At 48.8% G+C, this 24,328-nt stretch overlaps 2 protein-coding genes across 2 annotated transcripts; one reads left to right on the top strand and one right to left on the bottom strand.

Annotated features, from left to right (window-relative positions):
* Positions 1–1,747: 1,747 nt before the first annotated feature.
* Positions 1,748–10,357, top strand: CEP15 (centrosomal protein 15). The gene is made up of 4 exons (XM_086470415.1): positions 1,748–1,800; positions 2,534–2,657; positions 7,426–7,500; positions 10,211–10,357. Exons 1-4 carry the CDS (start codon positions 1,748–1,750, stop codon positions 10,352–10,354), a joined length of 396 nt encoding a protein of 131 aa, XP_086326541.1. The 3' UTR covers positions 10,355–10,357.
* An 11,635-nt stretch (positions 10,358–21,992) lies between these two features.
* On the bottom strand, positions 21,993–24,021 carry FEZF2 (FEZ family zinc finger 2). Its single transcript, XM_086470281.1, has 4 exons — positions 23,221–24,021; positions 22,968–23,102; positions 22,714–22,846; positions 21,993–22,261 (listed from the first exon to the last, which is right to left on the bottom strand). The coding sequence occupies exons 1-4, from the start codon at positions 24,019–24,021 to the stop codon at positions 21,993–21,995; spliced, it is 1,338 nt and encodes a 445-aa protein (XP_086326407.1).
* Positions 24,022–24,328: the final 307 nt, after the last annotated feature.

Below are 24,328 nucleotides of genomic sequence, written 5' to 3'. Positions count from 1 at the left end.
CCTACCGAGGAGCAATGGGGCCAATCAACGCCTACAGCTAGGCTCCACCTTTCCGGCCGTCTCCATGGCAGCGGAGGGGGGGGGGAGGTTAAGGCGTCGATGAGACCATGATGGGTGGTTGCTTTCCTTTTCGAAGCCGGCGAGGCTGAAGGTAAACTAGGTCTGTGTATTTTATTTTTCTTTCCTGACTTCTCCTCCTTCAATCCTACAGAATGGTACATTCCGACGGGCTCGTAGAGATTTCCCCCCCCTTCCCAATGGTAGGGCTAAGGGCGGCTCCTCCGTGCCCCTTCGCGCGCGCGCGCCCCGCCGCCCGTGTGTGCTCCGCCCGCGGCCGCTGCTCTCCCGCCTTTTCCAGGGGGCCCGGCCTGAGGGGGCAGCGCCCGGGCCGGCCCCGCTGCCTCCTGCCGCCCCTCGGCCCGAGGCGCCTCCCAAGAGCTTCTGACGAGACGGGGTGAGCGCGGGGCTGCCGGGGGGCCTGCCCGCAGCGGCCCGGCCCGCCTTGCCTCACGCCCTGGCAGCCGCCCGGAGAAGCTGCGTGTGAAGTGATTGCCCCGTCGTGCTGCGGCCGGGGGATGCTCGCCCTGGGTGCTTGTTTATCGCTCCTGTTTGTAAGCTAGGCCGCCCTAGAGAAAAGAGGTGTGTGCGGCTGTGCTCCCCGTGCTCAGTTTCTCCCGTGGCCGGGAAAGGCGTTGCCTGACAAGCAGAGATCTCGCAAAGAGCATGAAGTTCCCTAGCTGAGGGGAAGAGCACAGAGGGGCTGTGCGCCTTACTAAATGAAGGGGAAGCATTATCAATAAGCCAGTCGCATAGAAGTATTTTTCAGAGCGTGGTGAAACATCGCATCCCTAGGAAATGGGCTCTGCTGAAGTTCAAGTGCACGTGTGAATAACTTGAATCTCTTGACAGAGGAGGGCTTTCCTAATGTTCTTGTATCTTGATAAGATCCTTTCGTTCTCCCACCCTTCAACATTGTGAGCATGTGATAGGTTCTTTTATTTTCTTTAATCTTACTTACTGTGACAACAATGCAGTCACCTCTGAGGTGAAAAAATTAATGTTATACTGTAGAACACTTTCAGCCCTCTGAGAAGTGCTGTAGGATCTTGATTTGCATGCAGTGGGCAGTTATTTCCTTCGTATCTCAAATCAGTAAGATGTAAACAATTTAAGCTGTGTATTCCATCACATACAGTACTGGAGCGCTGAGCTCAAGAAGTTTTCACTTAATGTTTCCAGCACTCAAAGATTAAAGTGGTTTATTAGCTTAGGTTATTTAGTTTAATCGTACCTGTACTTAAACATAGATTCCTATGAACAGGGCACTGTATCTGTGAGAGGTACTTATAAATGATATTTACATGTATAACTTTGTGTTCAGAGTGACATGACGAAAGCCAGAAAGGGGAACAGGAATACACAAATTATGCAAGCACGTGGTTTGCTTGTGCAGTTGTAAGCATCTGAAACTTGAGAAAACTTGATGCTAGATCTGAAACTTGGAAGTCAAATGTTAGTTCTCTCGTTAGAATACAGCAAGGTTTTCCTAAAACATGTTGTGAATGTTAGTAGTGTGCATGTATTCAAAGCATAATGTAACAATGTCTTGTGGCAGGTTTTGCATAGATAGCTGATATGTGAATAAGCAGGGAATTGTTTAATACTGAAAAGTGTATGTCTTTGGAAGATTGTAGTTTGACTCTGTTTTCCTTTTCTAGAGTGACAAATCTGGGGCAAACAACTGAAAATGTCATCCTATTTGGCTCAGGAGGTTCACCTTGCTAGAAGACACGAAGAGATGTAAGTAATTGTTTCAGCGCTGTGGTTTGCCTCGCAGCAGTTTGTGTTGTGGGCTGGCGAGACCTCCCTCGCTGCACATGACCGTCCTGTGAACGGTGAATGCGAGCTCGGTGCAGAGCAGCGGTGTTTCAAGAAGGCGTTGGTGTTCCAGGAGGTGGCACTCTTCCTTCATGAACTACTAGAATGAGCATCCTTGCTCGCCGTTAAGGGTGTTTAGGCTGATGAGGTTTTGGACTTCCAATGGTGGTACTGGTTTAAGATCTCCATTGTTAACCTCCTGTCACTGTTAAATTCCTATTTGGGGAAGGTAATTGGATTCTCTCACTCTACGCCTTAATTATAGATTTGCTTCTTTGTTGCCCTGTAAACTCAGATTGTGAAGCAAATACAGTAATGATTCAGAAAAATCTGCTTTTCTTGTAACAGCTAGTACTTGCCAATGAGCAAGAGGAGCACTGATCAAGTCACCCCAACCCACCCTGTCTTTCCTGTTCTGGGAGATTCAGTGCTTCTAAGCACCTTAGCATATGAGGACTGCTGGTTGCAACATTATAGCTTCATACAAGCACAGCAGGTGGTGTCTGCCTGTACCTTTTCCCTCCCCCAGCACACCCACCCTACAGCCGGCTTAATTAGCCCCATAGTTTTGAGAAAACTGGGTAAGGTAAAAAGGTTATTTTCTAGCTCCTGAGCAAAATGTTCTACCCACTTAGCAAAATGTTTTCCTTTGTAGACTGTCTCAGAGATCAGAGCTGCTACAGCAGATGGAGACTTATCTAGGAGACAAAAAGACTAAAAAGACATGGCAAACTCAAGCAGCTGATGCAGCTCATAAAAGGAATGCAGCACTTTTAAATGTAAGTTTCTGCAACTACCCGGAACCGCATTGAAATGTCACGGTTATGTAGCTTAGAGAATTAAGAAACCCAAGTGTTTGCTCTATAGTTGTCATTTGAATTCTCCTATATGCAGTTCCCTCGTCTGGAACTTGACCAAAAGCATTAAATGACAAGTCTTTATTATCTGATGGCATCACTACCTATTTCCCATGCCCTTCTTATATGAGCCTCGTGGTGGCAGCTGCTACTATCTTTTTTTTTTTTCTTTTTCTTTTTTTTTTTTTTTAAGTACCGGTAGAGATGCAACACATGCTATTACATGTCTGCCTAAGAGAACTTAAGAGTCTGGCAAGACTCACAGCACCTCCACACTTTGATTCAAGATATGGGGGGGTATGTTTGGAAATAGGGGCTGACCAGCCTGTCATGCGTTTAGTCCAGGGTAGGAATTCTTTTCCCACTATGGTTGCGTGAAGTTGGGGAGGACGTTCTCAGTTTAATGTTATTCTTTAAAGCGGGGTAGAGTGACTTCAAGAATCCTACTTGCGAGTCTGTAAAAGCAGTGTTTGGTGGCTTTGGCTCTTCCTAGTGTGGGTTAATGATGTTAATAGCTCTTCTACATACCTGTTGCCATATTTAGGTAAGATTTGTGTTTCCTAGGTAAACTTAGCAGGTATTTGAGAATGGGCAATTAGAAAGATCTAGGTTTGATGGCAGGGACTGGAATGCTAAAACCTCTTCCAGAACCCCAGCTTAGGCACCTGAGTTTGAAGAGATTGCACTTGACCACTGGCGTGAGCATGCATTTGAAAACTGTTTGTCTGTTGTTCAGGAAACAGCAAAAAACCTCTTGTGCATTTTCTTTAAACTCTTACTTTTTAAGGGTCCATGTTGCCTGTATTGTGTTTACAGAAACAGTAAGTTTTTCTCTAGAAAATTACAAGACTGATTTGTGTCACTGAAATTTTTTTGTTTCTTCGTGCACAGCCTGGTTAAGACTTAAAATATTTGCATTTCGGGTGGGTGTAATTCTATTGCAGGCCCTCTTTGTATTTAAATGGAAGTTATATTTAGGGAGTGGCAGACCAGGCAGAGCAGTTGATCAGGGATGCCTTCTGAACTATTCTGCGATGAGGAAGATTTTTCAACTTGGACTGATAAACTGGTGCATTCTGGGCTGGGGCAGTCAAACCCCTCTGTATTGGGTAGAGAGAAGTGCAGGTGCTTCAGTGGGAGGCCGGGGAGAAGTGGCTGGTTTATTTTTTTTCCATAGTCCATGCTCCCTTGATTTGGTAATTTCAGCCATTGACTCCCATTTTCCATACGTGTTTTATAATAGATTATTTCATAAGTACAGTTTTTATAAGTTATTTGTATTTTATAAATGCATTCTCAGTTTACATATACAGGCACACATAATAAATGCAAGGTATATTTCTGCATGCTGAAAGCTTGTTGTATTGGAAATGTTAACAATAGCTCAGACATATACAGAGTGTAAATATTTTTGCAGTTAAACAGATATTTGCCATCTTCTGTCACATCCTCAAAATTGTTCCTTTCAAGTGTCAAAAATGTTGGTGTTTGTACGGAAAAAAAGCAAAAACATATGTATCAAAACAAATTCTGTTGCAGGATAAAGTAGCATAAATCAGTTTAAATCTATTAATTTTATACTAGTTTTAACAGGCATGCAGTCCTGCAGATGCTTTCTGATAACAGAAGAAAACAGGGAAAAAAAAAATCTATGCAGAATAATATATGAGAAGCTTGAAAACAAGACTGATTAATGTGCCAGCTTCAGAATATTGTTCCTGATACCAGGCACTGTACATTTCACAGTTACCATGTGGAGAGTTGTTGATTTGGCCTACTCAAAAATACATGGACATGATGAAGTGTTATTTTTTTATTTGCATTTCTGGTTTTCTGCATGTAAGCAAAATCAGTTGTTTTCAGTATGTGATCATAGCAAAAGACGTTTTTCTTTCTCTGTGCTAGTTCATATTTATGCACAGGAAAGCATTTCAAAATTAATTTATTTTTTAATCAGTAGGAAGCAAGGAACTAAACATATTTTTTTTTTTTAATTGAAAGGTTAACATTATAAGCACTTGTTCAGCATTTTAACGTAATTATCAGAGTATTTTCCCTGATCTCTTTAGAGGGAGACTGCAGATTGGGGAAGTCTGTATCATTCAGTACTTATATAATGTTGTCGTAATAAAAGCAGAAATTAGACTAATATTTATAATCTAATTTATGACATTTGTTTGTCTAGTATTTCTTGTGTTTAGAAATATGTATTACTGTGCAACACCTTATAACATGAAATAGTAAATGAAGAATATGCTATGTAGTAATTAGCATTGGGAAGGTAATTTAGACCAAATTTACTTTCTTTCACAGGCATGTAATTCTAGAATTATTTAAGTGGGATTCTGCCAGACTGATATCAATATAAGTGACAGCTGAATTTGGTCCCCTAAAAGTGATGCATGTGTCATGCATTCCATTTTACCTCTGGGGAAGGGTCTTGAATTGTTTTTGTTCCAGTCCTTGTGGTTTTAGGGGAAGTGTTGTAAGATGCTCTCTTTTTTCCAGTACTGTGACATATTAGATTTGCTGGTTTTTCCAAAGAAGTTTACACTGCTGACGTATTTATTTTTATATTGATGACAGGGATTTCTTTTTTGTACAAAGCTTACCAGTTGTATAGACACACAAGAAGTGCCATCTAATCTTTCAGTAGTTCCAGTTATTTTCTAAAGCATACTACACCTTCCAGCAAAAATTTCTTTCACTGTCTGTCATTAAATCAGTATTCTGAATGACAATAGACTGCACAACATACAAACTAGAGTGAGCAACGAAAAGACACATCCAATATCTAGGCTATGCCAAAGTGACCTTCTCCGCTAAACATATATGCACAACTGCTGTCTCTGTTCTTGCTTGAAAGACACTCATTTGCTGTCACCATAACCGTTCCAGTGACTTAGCTGAGTACATAAAGAAATAATGATCTCAATTGATACTCTTCTTTCCTGTGAAAATTCCTACAGGAATTAGGAAGAAGGAATCAGAAAGAATGAAGATCGTAGGGAAGAATATGAAGTGAACGTTACTGATCAATCCTTCTTTTCAGGATGGCGGTAACTTCCCCAGACTCGGTCTGAGCCACACTGATACCGGCTTGATTTGGTGCTCTTTGTGGTGTATCTGTTCTAAGTACATGCAACAGAGAAATTTCTTGCTTAGGTTACTTAAGTCTGTGTTGTCCCCTCTTATTTTGACATTGTGACCTCAGATGGCTTCCATCCTTGCTCCTATTCCCCCTTTATGTTTATCGCCTGTTAGTCTTTTCTCACCTGAAAAGGGGCAGCCGCTTGCTACTTCCAAGGACTTAGAGCAAACTAATTCTCAGACTTATCCTTCTCGGGCATCCTTTAGCTTCCTCCATGGGTAGGCACTTTGCTGCAGGAAAGGGAGAACAGTTTTTCTTGGATTAGGGTTTGTGATTATGTACAGGAATACAGCCATGCTGTGAAAGGAATTAAAGACATAAGATGAACACTGTACATTGAATGAACCAGGTGTATCTGTATCACCAAGTTGAACTTCAACTAGCAGTAAGGCTGTTTTTTTTCTTTTATTAATCATACTCTAGTGAATTTGAGTCATATTTTTCAAACTAAACATGAGTCAAGCACTGTTTACTTATTGATGTATTCAGATTGGCTATTATTCAACACGAGTAATCATGTTTGGTCTCCCTTGTGGATATGCTCCTCCAGAATCTCACTCTTCTTTTCAGCGGCAGTGGTGGTGAATATTTGGGAAGTCCCTTTGGGGAATTTCCTCTCTCATTTAGTTTTTCTGTTGTACTCTTCACACCCGCTCTCTGCTCCCAACTCTGCCATCTGCTATACTTTCTTTCCCCCTCCACTCTGTTCAGCTTTGGCTTCTTCACACCCCACTCCCACGTCCCTTTCTGTCTCTCTTCATCTGCCCACCACTCAATCTCTTCAATGTTTGGGTATGGAACTAAGCCCACAAGAATGGGTCAGAACTTTAAAGGGGGAGGGCGGTTAGTTTGGGGGGATGCTTTGATTTGTTTGTTGCGGTTGGTTTTTGGTTGTTTCTTTTTAAAAAAAATTTATTTAGGCCTTTGTGAATCCAGCACACATCCACTGGACAAGCAGAAACCCAAATACTGATTTTTTTGTAAGAAAGCTATGTGAGGTGCATTGTCATCCAAGTTTGTCTGGTGAACAGCTTGCTGCAGCTCTACATTTTTGTGCACATGTTATGCATGCATATTAGCAAGTCATCTTTGTCTTGAGGAGTAAAGATCTTGCACATAATTTGCCTAGTTACTTTACAGTTACAGTAGCTAGAATACATACTTCAGTCTGCATGTAGCACAGAGAAAAATGTTCTGTTCCCCTCTATTTTCTTAAGTTTCATACGAGAGAATTTAACTGTAATTTACCCTGGTGTCTGGAGAGAGTAACAGTGCTTTACAGTGGTCATGAAATTTATTCTCGTATCAAACAGGTACAGCAAACATGTTCAGAAACTGTAGGATGTTTGTTAGTCTTACTAGTGTAGGTTGGACTTCAGAGTGACTAAACAGAAAGATTTGAACTTCAGTGTTATTATTTGAACGTTGTTTAGCTGTAATGGGTTTATTTGGTTAATTTCAATGTCTTTATGGGAGTGTGCATTTTCCTTTTAAAATTCCCAGTGTTTGTTTTTGAAATGTACTTTGCCTGTGTTCTAGGATATAGGAGCAGCAGAAAAAAAGCTGCAAGAAAGAGTGTATTTACTTCCACATCCCGATACTGTTAAGTTAGAAGTAAGTCCTAGAACTCTGTCTTTTCATTTGCTGTTTACCGAATATTTTGCCTTTTTCCCCCCTGAAGCGTGTTCTTAAAGTGAAAATAATTGATTTTAAAATCCAGTGACTGGTATAGCCAAAGGCCTGTGTACTGTGTAGCAAGCTGAACCTAAATTCTGGGGCAAGGTCCCTAGATTCTGGAGCATTCTGGTGGAAATATTTAGCAGCTTTCAGATGTATACAAACTTCTATTTAAAAATAAAGTCAAATATAATAACAAACATTGTGAATATCAGAAGATTACTGTGTTTACTATGTCAGAGCTATTTAGTTTGTTTTATACGGTCATCCCATTTTCAGTTTGCCAGAGATTGTCATCTTTACATTTCAGGGTCAACAGTTTATCAGCATGAACAGGGACATTTTCACTTCTCAGAGTTATTTTGTTGTTGTATGGGAGCTTATGAAAAGTATTGGAACGCTTGATTTCTTACTTTTCAACCTGTAGTCCCTAAAACATTAGTTAAAGATAAAAATTTTGAACAGCAGGTTACTCTGGCAACTAAATATTATCCTGGTACAACGTAACAAGTTCAGTTCCCTGGTCTCAAGACTGTTTTATCGGTATTATGCAGTGATGTGTGAAGGATGAGGACTGAAACAGTCCTGGGAACAGGAATTGGAGCTCACCTCTTCCTGTTGCAAACTAAACATCTCAACCACAAGGCCACTGAGTCAGATTCCCGTTTGTGTTTCTTGCACCAGTGGTTTGTGGGTTCTTCATTGCGTGGGGGCTTAATTTCCACAGGATTAGGAGCACGGAGTGTCCCACACTAGTTTGTGTCGTGGGGCGCTGACAAAGGAGGGGAAAGGTACAGGTTGTAGTGCTGTCAGCCTGGCAAGAGGTGTGTTGTACATTAGTGTCACACCTGCTGGGCAAGGGGTGTAGTGCTTAGGCTGTTACTTAAATGAGAGGCATCACTTCTGGTCACAGTTAAAAGTTTTGGTCTGTCATTGCATTTTGTAAAGAGCCTGCTCCTGTCGCTGTGGCAGGATGCACACTGGGTATGCCCATTCAGTGACTTTTGAAAATCTTTTTTTAAAATATTGTAGGCAAAAGGGTACTTTTTTTTTCCTAGATACCCATATATCTTGAATGATGCTAAGGTGCCAAGCTACTAATATTGAACCTATTTTGACTGTGTTCAAAAGTAGTTTTAATCTTCTTGAGGACTTTCAAGCCACCTCTAGAGTTGGTTGGATCGGTTTTGGACTGCTGCTCCCTCTGTCCTGTGTGAGGTGTGGCAGCATGTAGACCAAAGTCCACCCAAAGTGGAGAATGCAGAGCGATTGCTCATGGCTGCAGAGATGTCTACACTGCAGCAGCGGTTGAATTTTAGAGAGAACAGAGTTACTATTTGAAGGAGAAGATCCTATTTCAGCCTTTTTTATACTTCTAGAGGAGAGTGCTATAAATAGTGGGAAAAGAAAACTTTCTTTCATGCTACAAAATTCTTGTGCGTGCTTTGTTCCAAAACACTTCTGAGCATATTTCACTCAGCCATATATGTGTCTGTATTAATATACTTTGAAAGTTATGGCTATAATGGATCCCCAGCTTGCTAAGTCGGAGTAGTTTTGTGTGACAGCACATATGCTTGTCAAAAAAGATTCTTTGAGTAAATCTGTTGAAGAAAATATTTTTGTAAATCTGCAAGAGCCATAGTTATATCTGAGTTACATGTAAGGATCAAAGCGATTAGCCAGGAATCTAATACTCTGAAGGGAGATGTTCAGTTTTGTGGTGCATTTGTTCTACGCTATATACTTGAACAAGTAAAGAAAAAAAGGCTCAATACATACGTACTGTCAATGTTTTCTACTACAAAATTACTTTTTTCTGAATGGACATCAATGTCTAAAAACACTTACGTTGGTAGATGGATTAACGTGTTCCCTTAATACAGCTCTTTGGTCACGTTATTTTGTGGGGACAAAAAGATGCCTGGCACTTAATTTTCTTCAAAATCCCACGAACAACAGTTATCCTTAAGATACCAATGCAAAAATGATGAATGGGTATGCCCATTCCACGAATGAAAAAGAAGTTAAATTTGTTACTCAGAGGCGCAGGGTAGTGCAGAGAAAGGGTTAGATAATCCACAGTGGTTTTCCTAGGCCTCAGGATAAGTATACAGGTTTTCAGCTCTTTTTTTTGTTTGTTTGTTTTTATTTTTGTGGTCTAAATGCTGAAGCTATCAGTGATGTATCACATCTAAAATTTTGCTGAAATACTTTGAACTACGTTACTGCAAACTTTTCTAGGATAACCAATTTACATAGCACTTTTTGTTTATAACATTAAACACTACTTTTCACTTAAAAATTAAATTCCACTAACATACCTACATATAAACGCTGCTTTTGGGAAAGTTTATTGTCATGGAAAATATTTTAAGGTACTTTGAGTGTCTAAACTACTCTGTTGCCTACCACAAGAGGGCACATTCAGTCACTTCACAGTTCACGCTGCAGAATGAAATCATTCCAGGCTGGTATTTTGTATCATACAAGAGATTTGAAATTTCATGTGTGTAAGTACGTTGTTCTTTTTGGAATTGCTTCACTCATAAGGCAAAATTTAATAATGCATTGCGTATCTATATTGGTTTTAAACAGGCTGACACAGATTTTGAAATTAAGTTTATTTTTCTTATATCTTTCTCAGACTCTCTATTGGGCATCAATAAAAGAATCTCTTCCCAAGTGGGAACAGTTTCTTTTAGGAAGAGCAGAAGTCCCTGTTGGTTTTAAGAAAATGAAAACTGCAAAACAGAACATAAGCTACCCAGAAGAAGATTCACAAAAATAAACTTTCTAGTTTCATTTTGTTTTGTAATTTATGGCTTAAGCAGACAAGATCACCCAGATCAGGCAACAGGATATCATGCCATCAAATTGTAATGCAAATCATTTCAATGAAAATGTTCTATATTGGATAATTTGCTTCCGTTGTCGCGTTGTGTACAATTCTGTATTTCTGTTCTGCGTTAGAGAAGCCGTCCTCAAAGGGGCTTTTAGGATCAAAAGTGGGAAACACTGGTGTACAGAAACCCACCAAGGCAATTGCTTTTTCAGTATGAGAAGAGTTTTAGATTATTTTTAATCCTCTGCTTCTACGTATAAGTGCGTTAAGTAAAGACGGATTCGCGCATTATCTTTCTTCGCTGCAGTCATCTGTGCTGTGTGCCGCTCTGTGGGGAGGGAGACAGGAGGAATTTACCGTTAACAGCAAAGGCAGGCTGTTTGCATCAGAGTCGCCTTATTTTAGCACCAAAAATAAAAACCTTCGTGAGAGCAGTTGTAGAAGGAACACCTTGAAGCTCCGCATCTTGTTTCCCCTGATTTTTGTCGTTGCCCCTTTCATCGCTTCTACACCTCACTCCAGTAACCACTGCTGCTTTTCCCAACCTCCTGCTGCCTGCTTTGTATTTCCTCTCTAATGGGTGGGTAAAGACAAGAAAAAGTAAACAACTCTCTAGGATTTTTTTGCTACTTCTGGGTTGCTTAGTGCTATTTTCTTTCTGTTCGCATAACCTACAAGTGAGAACCTTTGCATAGGCAAGAAAAGTTTGAAAGAAGCAAACTGAAAGGTAGCTGGCAGTGGCTGTCCAAGAAGCAAGCATATATGGAAGCTGAGGAAATAATATTTTCATTTTCAGACATTGAACAGCTCCTCAGCTTCCTGCTGCGGAGGTGCAGTATCAGTGAGTTTTGATTGTGCCGTGGCTGACTCGGTATGGGGATTTCACTGCTCTAGTGCAGTGCTTTTTAAAGCACCAGTTCAGTGGAAGATCATTCCAGCTGTGTGACTTGGCCTGCAGGAATGTAATGCTTCCTAAGAAAAGCAAGCCTAGGGGGGGAAAAAAAATGTTGTGGGTTTGTTTTTTTTTTTTAATTAAGAACCTGAGCTTGAGTCAATGTATTGTTAAAATTTAATCTCATGTGCAACAACGTACTTCCACCTCCAACCTGGAAGTAAGAGAAAAAAAATTTACCTCTGCCAGTGTTTGAGGATACAAAAGTGTAATGAATACAGGTTTTGCTGGGATACTAGTGCACTGATCTATGCATCTCTGTGCTACGTAGATGTACACCCACCTGTTAAAAAAAAAATAAAATCTCTATATAGCATGAAGAGTCACTGACACAATAAAATCAAAACTTCAGCTATGATATAAAATTGTTGTGTGTTTTCAATGGGAATATTAAGAGTTCGTTTAAAACTTTTTCTATTGAAGTGTCCATTAAACTGGTAAGTTTTTACAGAAACTGCCATCTTAGAAATATCCTGTTGAGTGGGTGTTGGTGTTTGTAACAATAACGTTGTTTTCATAATATGTGATGGCAGATTAGCACGCTTCTCTGCAGTGTTGTTAACAGTTGTAATTAAGGAATAAACAGTAAAGGGTGTCAGTCCGATGACAATTTCATCTATAGTGTCACAATACAAAATGTCACAAAATATTAGAACTGTTATATAACTACAAAAATATCAAATTAGGCTTTCATCTTACAAGCAGAGAGCTTAAAAAAAAACCTGGCATAGAGACCATTGCAATTTTATACCTACTCGGTGTTCTGTCACAAAGACAACTTGGTAATATTTTCTTCTGCAAGATCGCAATGTGGTTCTCAGTCTGATTTAGCGGGAATGGGCAGGGATCTTGGAATCGTAGGGCTCACATTTTAAAAGCAAATAATTGGAATCAGTTGAGCAGACAAGGGAAAAGCTATTACACACGATGCCCAGAATGAAGGGATGGGTGAGCAGTTAGTTGCTGACAAAGAGTAGGATTCATCCTGGTCTTTGCATCCAAAGGAAAATCACTTAAACTAAAATCTGGGCCCCTAAGTGTGAGTAATCTGGGTCTTTATCTCTTTCGACTCTGCCTAAACACTGGGACACAATGCAGATGCTCACCATCTCCTTGCCCCTTGTGATTTCCCATGGAAGGACAGCGAAGTGTGTGGACTAGGAGGTCATGGCAGCTGGATGGGTGAGGATTTTGTAGTGTGCAAGCAGTGCTAGTGTAGTTTCTGTGCCGCAATTAACTGCTCAGATACTGCGTTTCTGATTATTTTGGTTTCGGGCAAAGAGATTAAGATTGAAATGAAATCATCTTTTTTTCAAAGAAGGAAATTACTTTTTTTTTTCCTGCAGCATAGTTTTAGAAGCAATGGGACAACCAGGGCGTGCAAAACTCCATAGGAACGTGTCCAGAAAAGGATAAACTGAAGAGAAACTCTTAAAAGCAGGAATGTGTACAGGTGACTGCTCTCAGAGACAAGGGCCTTCCTGTTGGCCTGTGGCCTGCTATGAGTCGTTGCAGTTGCCTATGACCCAAGGCAGCACAGCAGCCGGGCAGGGCGGCGCACGGCAGGGCCCCTGGGGTACCCGAGTGGGTGCTGCCCGCTTTGGTGCAGACCTTGGGGCGAGCCCTGGCGGGGACGTAGTTATGTGGTGTCTCCTGTCACGCTTGGGTGTAATTTACTGTGGCTGAGCTAGCTTGCCACGTGCCCTCCAATAAATACAAATTTGAGAAAGCAGATGTTAGTTAAATCAGAGTGTGTTTAAAAAAAAAAAAAAAAAAATTTTTCAAAATCCCCCAAAGTGATTGATACTGGTATGGTTTAATGTCAGCATTCAGTGAGATCTTGAATGGGTATGCTTCACCAAGCCAAGGCTGTTGCTTCAAACATACCTATGTAGTTATACACCATCTTATCCCAAGCTTTGATATGTATTTATGTAAGCATAAAATATGTATTATGTATATTGCATTCTATATAGCTTATGTAATTTCCTGCCCGTCTTGGGTAAACGCTGTTTTTCCCTCAGAATGTCACCTGTGACTCTGCATTCTGGACTTGCTGCTTGCCCTGTTAGAATGTATGTTCACACAAGCTGCAGTGGTCCTATCAGCCTGTTGCTTCTTTTGCTTTTCTGGTGGGTGGGGGAAAGCAATAGAGAGAACAACAGTGAGAAAAACCAAAGGTTTTGCCTGTTTGTAAGTTAATCTTTGAGTATCTTACAAGAAGAAATTATTAATCATCCTTTTAGGTTTATGCACAGATGAGTAATCACAGCACTAGCCCAGGAGCACAGCCTGTTCACCCATCTTGTCACCTCTACCATCACATTCCGGAGCTTTTTACTTTCTCGGTTATTCTGGCTGTGGGGGCAGTAGCAGAAGGCATGTTACTTTTCCCCAGGATAAGAAATTTCTTACTCTGCAGAATCTTTCTCAAGCCTATTAATTTCATTTGCAAATACATATGAAATAATAAGAGGGTTTAGGCACATGATGTTTGACACTTACTATGGTATCTTCTTGATTGTATTTATTCAGGGTCATGTTTTCGTAGAAGTTGGGAGCTAGGTTTTAGGCTGAGCTTATAGTGCTTCATTTCTGTCTTTTTCATTCACATAGAGCAGGTCAGGGATGTAGAGGCTCAGTTTGAGCTTGTTCGTACTGAAAAATAAGAAAACCAAATTTGAAATGGAATGTGCTTTTAGAGGTTACATCTGAAAGAAAACATTATTTACTCCATAATGGTAATTTTCATAATATTTTAATAGTTGTGTTCAGATACAACATGACCTTAAATATCACCCCAAATGCAAGCTGTTTTAACATATTTGTAATGCTAAGGTCTTCATTACTGTAATATTCTGTTTGCTCAAGGATTATAATCCATGGATATACCGTGTTACAGTTGAAATAAAGCTTTGATCCTACAGTCACTGCCTCTTGGATTTCAGTGTTACACTGCTTGTACAAGTTGGGTGTAAATTGGTGCCTGCTGTAGCCACGTGTGTGGACAGGGAGTGGGCCAGTGATAAATACTGTGCTTAGGTGTGGTGTTTATTTTCCTCTGACTCTGATCTGAAATATTGATCTGCTGAGTGGAGATGAGAATCTCAGAAGTTTACCGCTGAAAAATCCAAATGTGATGAATCCCAGATCGATTGTTTGCGCTCTTCCTATTATTTCACAACAACTGCGTGCTAAATTACTTCAGATACGTGATTGCTGGCAAAGGATGGATAGAGATACTTAAACCTTTGCAAAGGAAACAGGTGGGAAAAAACCCGTTTCTTTACTGCATCCTCCTGCGGTGTGGAGCTCTTTGTCTTTGCCATAAATAGGGTGATTTAATTTGGGAATTTGCTACTCCTTTTAAACACAGCTGAAACAGCTCTTGGAAATGCGCTAAATCGTACCCGCTGTTGTCTTCCAGTTGTATCTTCTTCATTTGAGTTACTTTGCATACGTTTGTTTTTAACGCATACAGATAGCAAGTGTGCTCGCTTCTTCCCGTAAGTTTTATCACTAGTGATGATGATCTTAAAAATAAATGTGTGGTGTTCTTTCTCCTTACTCTGTCGTATCACCTACCAGAAAGCCCTAATAGGCAACAAAATAGTGTGAGACGGTATTTACATCACACTTTTGAAACAGATTCAAGCAGACCCAGCTGCCGTAAGATTATTTTACAAATATATTGCAAATTAATAAAAGGAAAATGTTGCCGTCCTCTGGGTAAATTGCAGTCTCCTTGACCAATTCTGTAGCTTGCAGCCGCAGTAAATGAGTACCTGCCTCACAGCGGTGTTGGTTTCCAGACTTGCGTTTCTCTACCCGTTTAGTTTGTCTGTGTTCCCAATAGCTTCATTCACGGGGCGCTGAACTGTTGCTCGGTAAAAGGTTCCGGAAGATCATTCCCTTAAGCGCTTTGCTCAGCGCCGCCCAACCTGCGCGCTTCCCCGGCGGCTGCCCGCGGCCGCGCTCCCCTCCGCGCCGGGGCTCTGCGGAGCCGGCCCGAGGGGCTGCTCCGGGCTGCGGGCAGCCAAGCCGGGCGGCTGTGTGAGAGGGAGACGGGCCGGGGGAGAGCGTGGCTCTGTCCTTCCCCAGTGTGGAATGGGAGAGCTCTGGGCGCGGGGTGGGAGGGCGGGCGGTCGCTTCGGGGGCGCTGGGGCTGCGGCGCGCTGAGAGAGAGACCGAGAAGCGCCTTGTGTGGGTGTCCTCTGTCACTTCGGGGCGCCGAGGCTCCCAGGGAAGCTCTGGGCAGCGGGTTTGATTCCTTGGAAACGTTCGTAATAACACCCGTAACGGTGGAAAACGCATCTGTCAATCCATTAGGGAAAGGTTTGTATATGTGAACGAAGCTGTCGCATTCTTCCCCCCCCCCCCCCCCCCCCCGTCATCTGTGAACGGTGTTCAGAGTGAGCTTAAGCAACTGCAGCCGCTTTAACACTATTTCTCGGACGTTTCTTTGTATTACGTTTCTGGGTGCACTTGGCTTTTTCCTCTCTAATCGGCTTGCTTTTGCTGGATTCATTCAGTGGTGCGATAATCCAATGTTGGTAATATCTCAATTCATTAACATAATGAATCAGAAGGAAGAGGCTGGTTATAAATCAGAAAGCTTCTATTTATGTGAAATATCTTGGCAACTGGCAGCAGCGAGGAAGACAGGAGAAGGAGTACCAGACAGTTAGCGGGACTTTGGGAACACGGCTGCGGGAGGTCTCAGGTGCTTTCTCTGCGATTTAAACGCCTGAGCCCTTCAAAGGACAATCGTGCCCGTTGCAGCGAGGCAGCGGCGCTGATTTGGGCAAACGCCCTTTGGCTGCTGTGGCCTCGGTCTTCCAAGCGATTCGAAGCGCCCAGCCCCGTTGTGTTTGGGCGGGGGTTTGGCCGCTCCCCCCTAACCACTGCTGTGGCCCCGTTTGTTTGTATCGCCCGCGGGCTGGGGCGGCCCGGAGCGGGCCAGAGGTGCTCCGAAGGGCTCGGCGAGGTGCCCAGTCCCTACCCCGTCGCCTAGAAGTACTTTTGCCCCCGGCCCAGATCGCTTTTAAAGTTCCTCCTCAGCCTGCATCTTCTGCAAACGCAGGAGACGGCAAAGATGCAAATACTTGTAGGAAGAGTCAAGTTTTGTGTTGTTTCGGGCTTATAAACGCAGAACTCTGGGAGCAGACCCTTTTTCTGCGCTCCGTGTCCCCGCTAGGAACAGCAAAGCTTTTCCGTGACTAAACACGCTCTTACCGGAGTCACTTTAAAACAGATTTTTTAAGAGCCCCCGTGGCTTAGCACCCGCACCGAAAGGCTGTTTGTGCTCCCTCCGCCGAGGGGCGGGAGGGGGCGGAGGGGAGCCGCGGCTGTCGCTGCCCGGTGGCCCGGCCCGGGACTCCCCGCGGGCTGAGCCGCACGGCCCGGCCGCGGCCCCCAACCTGACGGGGAAAGGTAGCCTGCCCCGAAGCGAGAGCACGGACGCCCAAATGCTCACACACCTTTTTTTTTTTCTCCTTTTTTTTTTTTTTTTTTTTTCAGTTGAGGGCAGGTGTTGGGGTCACCTTTCTGTGATTCAATCCATTAAGCAATTGCAAGAGATAAATGGGATAAATAGGAATAACGGGAGCCTGCGGCTCTGGCCCAGGCAGGGTCAGTGGTGGGAGTGGGAGTGGGTTAGAGTCGTGTTAAAAGGTGGAAAAGGGTCGCCTGGAGAGTCAGGGAGGACGGTAGAGGCGAGCTAGGAGGAACTTTTACTCCTCTTTAAGTGTCTTTACCAAGGACCCGTGGTGATGGTGACAAGTGCCGGCCAGCAGGGCGCTGTGCCTGCGGGCGGGCAGGACCGGTAGCACCGGGGCCGCCCTGGAGAGTGGCAGGGCTGGTGGCTCGGGAGAAAGTGGGGAGGGTGGCAGCAAGAGCGGCGGGGATAGGGAGGCGAATGGTTTGGGGCCAAGCTAGCCACGGTGTGAGGTCTGCCCGCAGGAGCCTTCGGGAGAGTCAGAGCGTGGGGTGAGCGTGTCACCAGGCAGCCCCCTCCCAGCCCGGGGGGGGGGCGGTGCCCATCCCCACCACCATGGCATGCAGCTCGCCCCCTTGGCCTGCACAGCCCCGGGGCCTACCTGTCCTCTCGTTGTCCCGTTCGCGTGTGGCTGCTCCTGGGGTCAAACGCGGCCGGGGAACCGAGAGCCCTCGCCGGGGCCGCTGCCGGTGCTGGCCGGAGGGCGATGCCCGCTCCGGGAGCCGCCGGGCCGCCTTCCCCTCGGCTGCGGGGACAGCTGCCTCCGGCCCCTTCCTCTCCCCGCGGAGCTCGGGCGCGGGTGGCAGCGCAGCCCCGGCACTCCGGGGGGTGTCCGGGGTCCAAATCTGAAGGGATAGAGGGGGCCTGAGGAGAGAGGCGGGGAGGGAAAGAGGCGTTAGGGAGTGGGCGCGGGCCGTGCCGTCGGGGGCTGGGGAAGGGCCGCAGGGGCTGGGGCGGGGAACAGGGCAGCGATGCCCCCGCCCCACCCCTGGGAGGTGGCGAGGCCCGGGGGGACCCTCGTGGGCGACACGCAGGGGCGGGCCGGCACGCTCGAAGCCCGGCGGGCTGGCTTAAAAAGAGTGCCGGTAGTTCCGTCAAACGGCGTAAAGCGGGAGAAGGACAAGTCCTGCGAGCACCTGGGCATCCGCGGGGATGCGGCGGGTGGGGAAAGGCATGTGTCAGTTTAGCCGTGGTGTTGACTTAAGCGAAAGTGCTAAGCCATTCCTAAACCTAAGTCAATACAGACTTAAGCCAAAATTGTTATTAACGAGCTCTAATCTGATTTAAGAGCCTCCGAGCGAGCCGTGTCTACACGAGGGGAAGAGGAGGCGCGTTGCCTTGCGCTGCGCTCCGCGGTTCCCCTGTCCCCCGGGGGGGCGGGATGGGTCGGCAAGCCCCGGGGGGCAGCAAGGCGTGTTTCGAGCCGGCGCTGCCTCTTTGGGGAGAGCCAGGCCGCTGTGATTTGGGCTGGCCGGCGATCTACCTCTGCGGGATAACCTCTTAAAACTGTACCCAGATCGGCTGGCGTAGGGTCCCCCTTGCCGGGGGCGGGGGGGGGACGGACGGACGGGACCGGGGCGGCAGCGGTTTGCCTGCGCTGGCTGCGGCGGGGCTCCGGGCCCGGCCCGGGGGTGGTGCCGAGGTCCAGCAGCTCCGCTCGCTCGGGAGAGGGACATGCCGGTGCATTTTTTTTTTCTTCCCCGTCCCAATGGGGCAGTTGAGCCCTCCACTCCACCCCCCAGTGGGGGCCTTTCTTTTCTTCCCCACCAGCTTTGAGCAGCCCTGTTTCAGATTGGCCTTTTTATGTTTGATATAAAGAATAGTTGTTGGCCAATTCCATCTTTTCATCGCTGCTCTCCAGGCCCGGGTCCAAGCGGCTTGTCAGATGCTCATTAACTCCCCCTTTGGCTCTTTCCAGTGTGTCTCCTAAGCTCATTGTGCCAAGAACTAGCGCTTCTTTCTCTTTACACGGCTCCCTTTCTCTGCTCCATCAGGGAGACAAATTACTTTCCAAAAGGGATCGCCAGGATGGTTTAATGAGAATTTCTCTAGGGCTGGCCGTGGAAATCAATGTAGTTAACATTCGGTGCACTTAATTGGACTTTTCTCTTCTGCCTCCTTCAAAAAAACTCTGAAGCTATCCTGTTAATCTCTCATTTGTAATCAATTGTGTTGACTAAACAAAAGTCTAGGTCGTCCTTTCTTCCTGTCCCAGACAATCCTTTGTTGCCTCTAAATGCCTCATTCTTGAGTGCTCCTGGTCGTGTAGATGGGTCCGATTGTTGACAGTTCATTATTGCGCTTTTGTCCATTTAATCTCCCTCGCTGTGTTTTGCATGTGCATGCCTTAATGAGCTCCGTTGGCAATTAACATGTTTCTAGCAGCAAACTGGTTGCTCAGACGTTTGGAGAGCGGAGTGCAGGGAAAAGGGCAACGCAGCTGCCTTTAGGTTGTTCGCTTCCCGGTGCCCGGCGCGCTGCCGGGGCCCGGCGGGACGCACCTGGGTGCCGCCTGGTCCCGGGGAGGCGGCGGGCCGGGCCGGGCGGGCCGAGGGGGGAAGCCCGGCGGCGCTGGCACGTCGCTCTCTGCGCGGAGGCACCTCTAACCCTCCCCCCGAGGCACCGGCACCGCTCAATCTGTTGTGTGCGCGGCTGCGGCGCCGGGAGAGGGGTTTTTGTGCGGGTTTTGTGTTATTATTGAGGCTTGCTGGCAAGAGTGCCGAAGTGTGAGCAGTCGTGGACAGCAGAAACATCTTGTGAGGGAGAAGATAATTGGAGTCTCTGGCGTGTGTGTGTCTGACAGAGCCACCCCTCCCCCGCGATCTGCGGCTTGTGTGTGCCGGGATCCGGGTGAGATCCGGGGGGGCGGGGGGGGGGGGGGGAGGGGGGGGCCGGGGCCGGCCGGTGGCGAGCGTGCTGCGGTGGCCCCTTCCCAGTGCGTCCGAGGTCGAGGGGGAAGCCGGAGCGATGCTCGGCCCGGGGTGGGCTGCGCGCCTCCCCCCCAGGAGGGGCGAGGTGACCAAACCCAGCCAGCGGCGGCCGGCGCGGCCCTTCAGGGTACCCCGAGGATGCCCTTAGCCGTGACGGGGATGCCGCTCCCCCTCTCACAGACGGCTCTGTAAACAACGTCGCTTTTTATAAAAATGCGAAAAGAACGCGCTTCCTCCGCTCCCTTCCCGGGAGCAGGCTTCGCACCGCTCTCGCCCGTCGGGAGGGCTGGGGAGAAGCAGCCTGCGGCTGTCTGCTGGGCCCGCAGCCGCGCCTGGCTCCCGGCTGGCAGCCCAGACCTCTTCCCTGCGCCCGGGGTGCGGAGGAAGCGCCGCTTCCCCCGGACCTGGCAGCGGGACCGGCTCTGCGGGCTGCGCACGCCCCGCCGCCGCGCTCCGCTCCGCTCCTTCGGGACCTCGTCTTGCCGTGGCCTCCCCCCGCACAGTGTCCTCACGGGGGGAGGGGGGGGAAATGTCCCTTTCCCGCTGCCCCCGGCCCATGGGCTGTCCCGCCCCGTCTGTCGCGGCGGTGGGAGAGCCGGGCTCGGCTGGCGGTTTTAGCCGCGACCCGCCTGCAAGGGGTTGAGCTACAGCCCCTTCGCTTGGGGGACGGTCCCCCAACCACCCGCCCCTCCCCGCCAGCGTTTCCCAAAGCTGTGACTTACGGCGACGGGGATTGCATTACTATTTTTTTTATTATTATTATTTTCTTTTAACCTGAAACTCTCCCCAAATCTTTTAACAAATTCTGGCACGATCTTTCCCCGCTGTCAGGATCACTGGGCATCCTTTCCCGCTCCTCATCCGGCCCGAAACATCAAAACGCTACTTCTAGCACTTAAAAATACAAACCCCGAGGAACTCTGAAATCGCCCCCGTCCCTCCAGCGGGAGCACGGGGCTCATCAGCCCCCCGGCCCCTGCTTGCTCCTCGGGGAGCGCGGAGCATCGCAGCCGAATAATGAATCCAGAAAGCCGGAGCGAGGGGTCGCCTTCCGTTCCTGCGCTCGGCGGCGAGTTGTGCTCGTCCTCGCCTCCCACCATTTAACCACTCAATTAACCGGAGAAAGGTGAACTCCCCATTACGCCGTCCCCAGGCATTTCGGTGCCTCGCTCGTTCCCCTCTTCATTGGCAAGCCCGGCCCGAGCAGCACGCACACGCACGGCCGGCTCAATCTCCTTTCTCCCCTAGAATAATATTGTTCCTAACGACGTGGCCGGAATAGACACTTGCATATTAAAAGTGAGGGAGGGGAGGAGATGCGAAGGGAATATTTAGTGTAATCCAAGTGCTTGATTATCCATATTCTGATCAAAAAGAGTTTCTGTGGCCTGCTGGGAGTGATTAGATTAATGTAATGCGGTTTGAAGGGTCTGTGTTTTCTCTCTTAATTTGGGTCATTACTCGGAAAGCAAGCGTGAGATCATTTCATCTGCATGCAGGGAAAGATAGTCATTCAGGAGCGGCTTAAACACGCCGTAATGAACCGACCCCGGAGAGCGGCGCTGGGACGCTCCGAGCTGCCCTTCGCGCTGCCGGCCAGGGCCGCGCAGCCCCGCCGGGGGTCCCGCACCAGCACTGCCCCTTTCCCGAGGGGGGGGGGGGGGGCAGTAGCCCTCTTGAAGCCGCCCTGTTCCCTCCCGCCCTCCTTTTTCCTTTCCTCCGGGGCCCGCGGCACTCGACGGGCTCTGGGGCGGCGGGACCGCGCTCCCCGCAGCCTGCCCGGCTCCCGGAGCTCCCGCAAGCCGCGTTTACACGGGGGATAGCGCCGTGCAGCCCGGTCCCCGCTCGGACAGGGGCCGAGGCGGGAAATGAGACACCTGCGAAGGGCCGGTTTATTGTCCCATGATATATATATATATATATATATATTCCTCACTTATTCGAGCGTACATTTAAAATGGAGATTTACAGACACGTATAAAGAGCGCTGTCCTGGCGGGGGGCGGCCAGCCCGGCCCCTTCTGGCCCGCTCCGGCGGCGCAACGCGCCGTTAAATAAGATTCCTCTTATATACAACTGCGGCTCGGGATCGCTTGCTATCGGCGGCTGAGCTCGCTGGGGAAAAGACAAGAGAAGCAAAGGCTGGTTCGGATAAATAGTGCTGGCCTGGTGGAGCAGGTCCGAGTGGGGCGGTGCGCCGGGCCCTTAGCTCTGCCCGCTGCGCCCAGGGTCCCGCGGCGGCGGCGGTGGCGGCGGAGCGCTGGAGACGCTGTCGTGCAACTTTCGGACGTGCTTCTTTAAATCAAAGTTTCTGCAAAATCCTTTTCCGCAAGTGACGCACGTAAAGGGCTTCTTGTCGTTGTGGGTGTGCATGTGGAAAGTCAAGTTATAGATCTGGTGGAAGGCTTTGTTGCAAATGGTGCACTTGTACTGCTTCTCTCCGCTGTGGGTCAGCTTGTGGTTCTTGTAGTTGCCTGTGAGAGAGGAAAAAGGTGGAAAAGGGGGTTACCCGAGGGTGCGCAGGTAAGGCTGGGCAGGACGGGGCGGGGGGCATGAGGAAGGGTCTCCCCCCCCCCGCCCCCGCACCCCCGTCCGACTTGTCAAACTCGGTCCGCGTCACGGCGGAGCAGCGCGCAACTGGCACGGCACAAATGAGAGGCAGGGTCAGCCCGGTGACCCGCGGCAAATGGAGGGCTCTGGATTAGGACCAAGGCCCGGCACCTCTCATTTAAAAAGCGGTTAGGGAGAACCGTCAGCAGTGCCCGGCGATGCGGCCCGCCTTAGAGGGAAAGTAATTGGGAGCGGCGGCAGCGGCGGCTCTGCCCGCGCCCCTCTCTTCCCCCAGCCGGGCAGGGCTCGCCGCGTTTAATCCCCGCTAATGATGGGCGAGGGCCCCGCGGGGGCCCCCCGGCCCGGCCCGGCTCACCTTTCTGGTGGAAGCCCTTGCCGCAGAACTCGCAGACGAAGGGCTTGTAGCCGGCGTGGATGCGGATGTGGGTGTTGAGCGTGGAGCTCCTGTTGAACGCCTTCCCGCACTGGTTGCACTTGTGGGGTTTCTCCTGCACCGGGGGGGTGGGGGGGGTGGGGTGGGGGCGAAAGGCCCGTCAGGTGGGGGGGGGGGGGCTGCGGGGGAAGGCGGGGGGGTGGCCGCCTCCCGCACCCCGGCTACCCCTCACCTACCTGGGTGTGGATGATTTTGTGCCGGCACAGGGTGCTGGCCTGGCGGAAGCCCTTCCCGCAGACCTTGCACACGAACGGCCTGGCCCCCGTGTGCACCGGCATGTGGCGGGTGAGGTTGTAGTGCGCGTTGAACACCTGCGAGGAAGCGCCGGGAAGGCGAGGTCAGGCACGGCGGGGCCGCCGCCGGCCGCCCCCCCACCCCCCTCCCAAACCGCCCCCGCACCCCGCCCCTTGCCGGCGCCCCCCCCCTTACCTTGCCGCAGACCTCGCAGGTGAAGTTTTTGGGCTTGCCCTCCGCCGCCCCGCCGCCGCCGCCGCCGCCCCCCAGCTTAGGGTGACCCTTGGGGGGGCCGCCGCGCTCCGCCGCCGCCGCCTCCTTCATCACCTGGTCCAGGTGTCCCGGCAGCCGCTCCTTGTGGGCGAAGGGCGGCGGAGGCGGCAGTTTTTCGGCCGCCAGCCCCGCCAGTTTGGCGTTCTCCAGCAGGAAAAGCTTCTGGTGGGCCGAGAGCCCCCCCGGCGGCGGGGCGCCCAGCAGGCCGGCGGGGAAGAGCTGTCCGTGCAGGATGTCGGCCGGGTGGTACGCGGCATCCAGGTAGTTGAAGTAGTAGAGGGAGCGGGGGGCGGCCGGCACGGCCCCCGCTTGGTGGATGACCTGCGGCTTGATGAGCCGGCCGCTGGGCTGGCCCAGGGCGAGCTCAGCCTTGCAGCAAACGCCGCAGTTGGCTTTGCAAAGCCCCGCGCCGCCCCGCAGGCTGCTCTTCCACAGCTCCGAGTAGTTGAGGAGAGTCTTGGAGGGCACCTCGTAGCCCAGCGGTGGGATGGGGATCACGCAGGGCAGGGGCGAACACAGGCTCAGCGGCTTCTTGCCCGGCTCCGGCTCCGGCCCGGGCCCGCCGTGCCTCTGCTCGAAGGCTGGCTTGGGCTCCGACGTCTTGGCCATGATCCGCTCGATGGAGAAGGCCAGGGTCTTGGAGGGATTAGCGGCGGCGGCCCTGCCGTCGTGCCGGGGGCAGGAGGAAGGCATGACCGTCTCCAGCGACCCCGAGCTCGCCATGTCGCTCCGCCGTGCGGGAACTTGGTGTGAGCAGCGACTCGCTCCCGCTCTCGGCTCTGCATTCCAGAAAAGCCAGGAGACAAATCAATTTAATAAGCACCTTGTTCTCCCCCCACTCTCTCCCCCCCCCCCCCCCTCCGGCACCCCCTCCCTATTTACATTCAAATGAACATATCCAAGAACAATGGCACGTAGGGTACCAGATTACTGCTCATTAAGCGGAACACGCTAAAGTAACATGCAAGCTAGACCTTGTTAGTATTAAAAAAAAAAAAGAGAAGAAAGAAAAAGAAAAACCTCCCCCAGC

This window comes from Leptosomus discolor, chromosome 9, assembly GCF_034619465.1.
Source record: "Leptosomus discolor isolate bLepDis1 chromosome 9, bLepDis1.hap2, whole genome shotgun sequence".
Lineage (NCBI taxonomy): Eukaryota > Metazoa > Chordata > Aves > Leptosomiformes > Leptosomidae > Leptosomus > Leptosomus discolor.
Note: the sequence above shows the minus strand (reverse complement) of the source record. Positions and strands in the feature narration are given on the sequence as shown.